This window comes from Aplysia californica, unplaced genomic scaffold (assembly GCF_000002075.1).
Source record: "Aplysia californica isolate F4 #8 unplaced genomic scaffold, AplCal3.0 scaffold00294, whole genome shotgun sequence".
NCBI classification, from domain to species: domain Eukaryota; kingdom Metazoa; phylum Mollusca; class Gastropoda; order Aplysiida; family Aplysiidae; genus Aplysia; species Aplysia californica.
In genome coordinates, this window is record NW_004797564.1 from 891,101 (window position 1) to 893,612 (window position 2,512).

The 2,512-nt window shown below is 39.3% G+C and overlaps 1 protein-coding gene across 1 annotated transcript in view; it reads left to right on the forward strand.

Annotated features, from left to right (window-relative positions):
* Window positions 1–117: 117 nt before the first annotated feature.
* LOC101847968 (grancalcin) overlaps window positions 118–2,512 on the forward strand; it is a gene marked incomplete in the record, with an annotated part of 16,076 nt that continues 13,681 nt past the window's right edge. The window contains 1 exon segment of the mRNA XM_013084467.2: window positions 118–239. Coding sequence (XP_012939921.1) covers window positions 147–239 — 93 coding nt within the window.

The following is a 2,512-nucleotide window of genomic DNA, read 5'->3' on the forward strand; positions in this document are numbered from 1 at the left end:
CCTCTCTCTCTCTCTCCCTTTCTCCCTCTCTCTCCCCCTCCCCGTCCCTCCCCCCTCTCCCCCCGTCGATAGATTTTCCAGTGTTGGGGGTCCCGGAAACCCCAACCCGATCGTGCCAACTTTGGGCCCAGTGAACGAAAGGAATTATGTCCTCCCTACTCAAACACGGCAAAAAGGCTTTGAAGGGATACCTGGATATTGACGACGATAAGCACAAGAAGAAGGGAAAGAATCGCCAAGTACGTATATGGTACACAGCTTCGTGTTATCTCCGGTAAAATTATGGCGTAACATGTATCGTTTATGTGTAGCTGGATATTGTTATACATGTATGATGTATCGTTGACGTGTATAGCTACCGATCTATTTGTTGTCGTTTCTATTCTGTCTTTAAAAGAGGCCTACCTTGTAGACCTACGACTGGTTTTGAGAAGTGAAGCAGTGTATTGTAATGAGGCATCTTTTCCAGTTGTTTGTATGACGTTTGTGACGGTGAGTTGCTTCAACTTTCACTATTGGTGTATTTTTTTTTAAAACAACAGAAAACTTTCTAACGACTTGCTAATTTTTTTTCAGTGTGTCTCCCATATTAATGTAGCAGTCTACAACAACAACAACAACAACAACAACAACAACAACAACAACAACAACAACAGCAGCAGCAGCAGCAGCAGCAGCAGCAGCAGCAGCAGCAGCAGCAACAGCAACAACAACAACAACAACAGCAAAATCACAGTTCGCTCACACAAACAAACAAACTAATAAACAAAATCCAACACAGAAACATTCAAAAAGTCAAAACGTCATGAAAAAGAATGTTTAGATCTACAACATATGTTCTGGTTTTATTGTAAAAATAATGCTTTTTTCATTTTGTTCTCTCACAAAAGCCTTCCGGATCATGTAAGTTACATTTGAAGGTGAACCACATGTTGAGTTTTGTTTAAAGTTTATAAACACGCTTTTGAAAATGAGAAAGCACCATTTTTTCTCAGAAATAAGCTGTGCTTGGCTTATAAAGCCATGCACAATTTTAAATTGATAACATACATAATTTAATTCAATTGAACGCAATAATATTAAGGTTCACCGTATCAATTGATAACATAAAATGCGAGCCAATTTATCTAGATTGTGGAGCTCTTTGATTATAAAAGTAAGTTTAGTATCATTTCCTTAGAGAATGTAAACAAGCAGTGGGATAATTATTTCTGACACAAATTAGAGCAAGCAGGCACACCGATCTAAAAGGTAGACTTTTAAATGACTAATTTCTGTATGTTTAGTCGGTTTAGTGAAGAAGAGTTTGGAATGATGTTTCTATCTACATGTATTGAACCTTCAATGTTTATTTCCCTCTTTCTGGCAGTTTCCCGCTGACTATACTCTCGTCTGCTATATTTTGTCATCCTATTTTACTTTCTAACAGTAGATCTACCAGAGGCCCACTATGGATTTTTAAAACATTATTTTTAGACAATTTCTTCATACCTTTAGTCTTGCATGGTAGCTAACCCTGGAGCAAGCCTCTAAATGTCAAATGGACAGGTCTACGACTCTATGCCAGTCTATGGTACTTTCTGCAGCCTTCTTATAACTTCTATTCAGCCAGTGTGTATTAGTTTCACTTTTGACATTTCGTATGGAGTTAACACATCATGACTAGGGAACCTTGCTGTTCGGGCTACTCTTGGCCTCCTTGCCCGAAGTGTGGAAGGGAGAATGCCTAAATTGGTGGACTTTTCTCTCAACGTACTTACAGCCACAAAAGTTTCTGTAGAATAATCAGCGCTTTTTCGGTAGTTCCCACCCCGCAATTGTTATTCACGGGTTTTGGCCCCAAGAGTAGGGGGTTTCAGGGGGGCTTGCCCCCCTGACCTAACAAAAATAGGAAGGGGGGTTTCAGGGGGGCATGCCCCCCTGAATTTTACCACAATTTAATGTTTTGCTGTTGTTAGGTTTGATATCTTAGCTCATCGCGAATCAAACGTATAGATATCTAGATCTAGAAGTAGGTCAGGCTCAAATAAGGGGGGTGGAATTACCGAAAAAGCACCGAATAATCTCCAGTACCATTGCAGGCTAACAATCACCTCTACTGACAACATATGGCTTGAACGAAAAATTAGTGATATGGTGAATAGTTATTGAAGCTGTGAAATTTTCTCATCATGAAAAAATAAATAATTTTAAAAAATCCTTTATTGTTATATCTAATCTAGAATCTAAGTGTTGTCACAACATTTAAAATGTCAAAATTTCATAACTATTTTCTACATGCATGGATTGTAAGGATAAAGTAAAAAAGAATCAGCTCTCTCACTCCCAGAGAAAGAATCATCGTACTGTGTGATAAACACATAAAGCAATAAATGGGACATCGTGCATGGGTTTCTTTAACTTTCCAAATCTCACTCAGACATACAGGCGCGCGTTGAGCGGGGTGTACCACGCCTTGGGAACTGGCGTTTTCCAAAGCACGACTAGTCTCCCCCCTTTAACCAATTTGGCC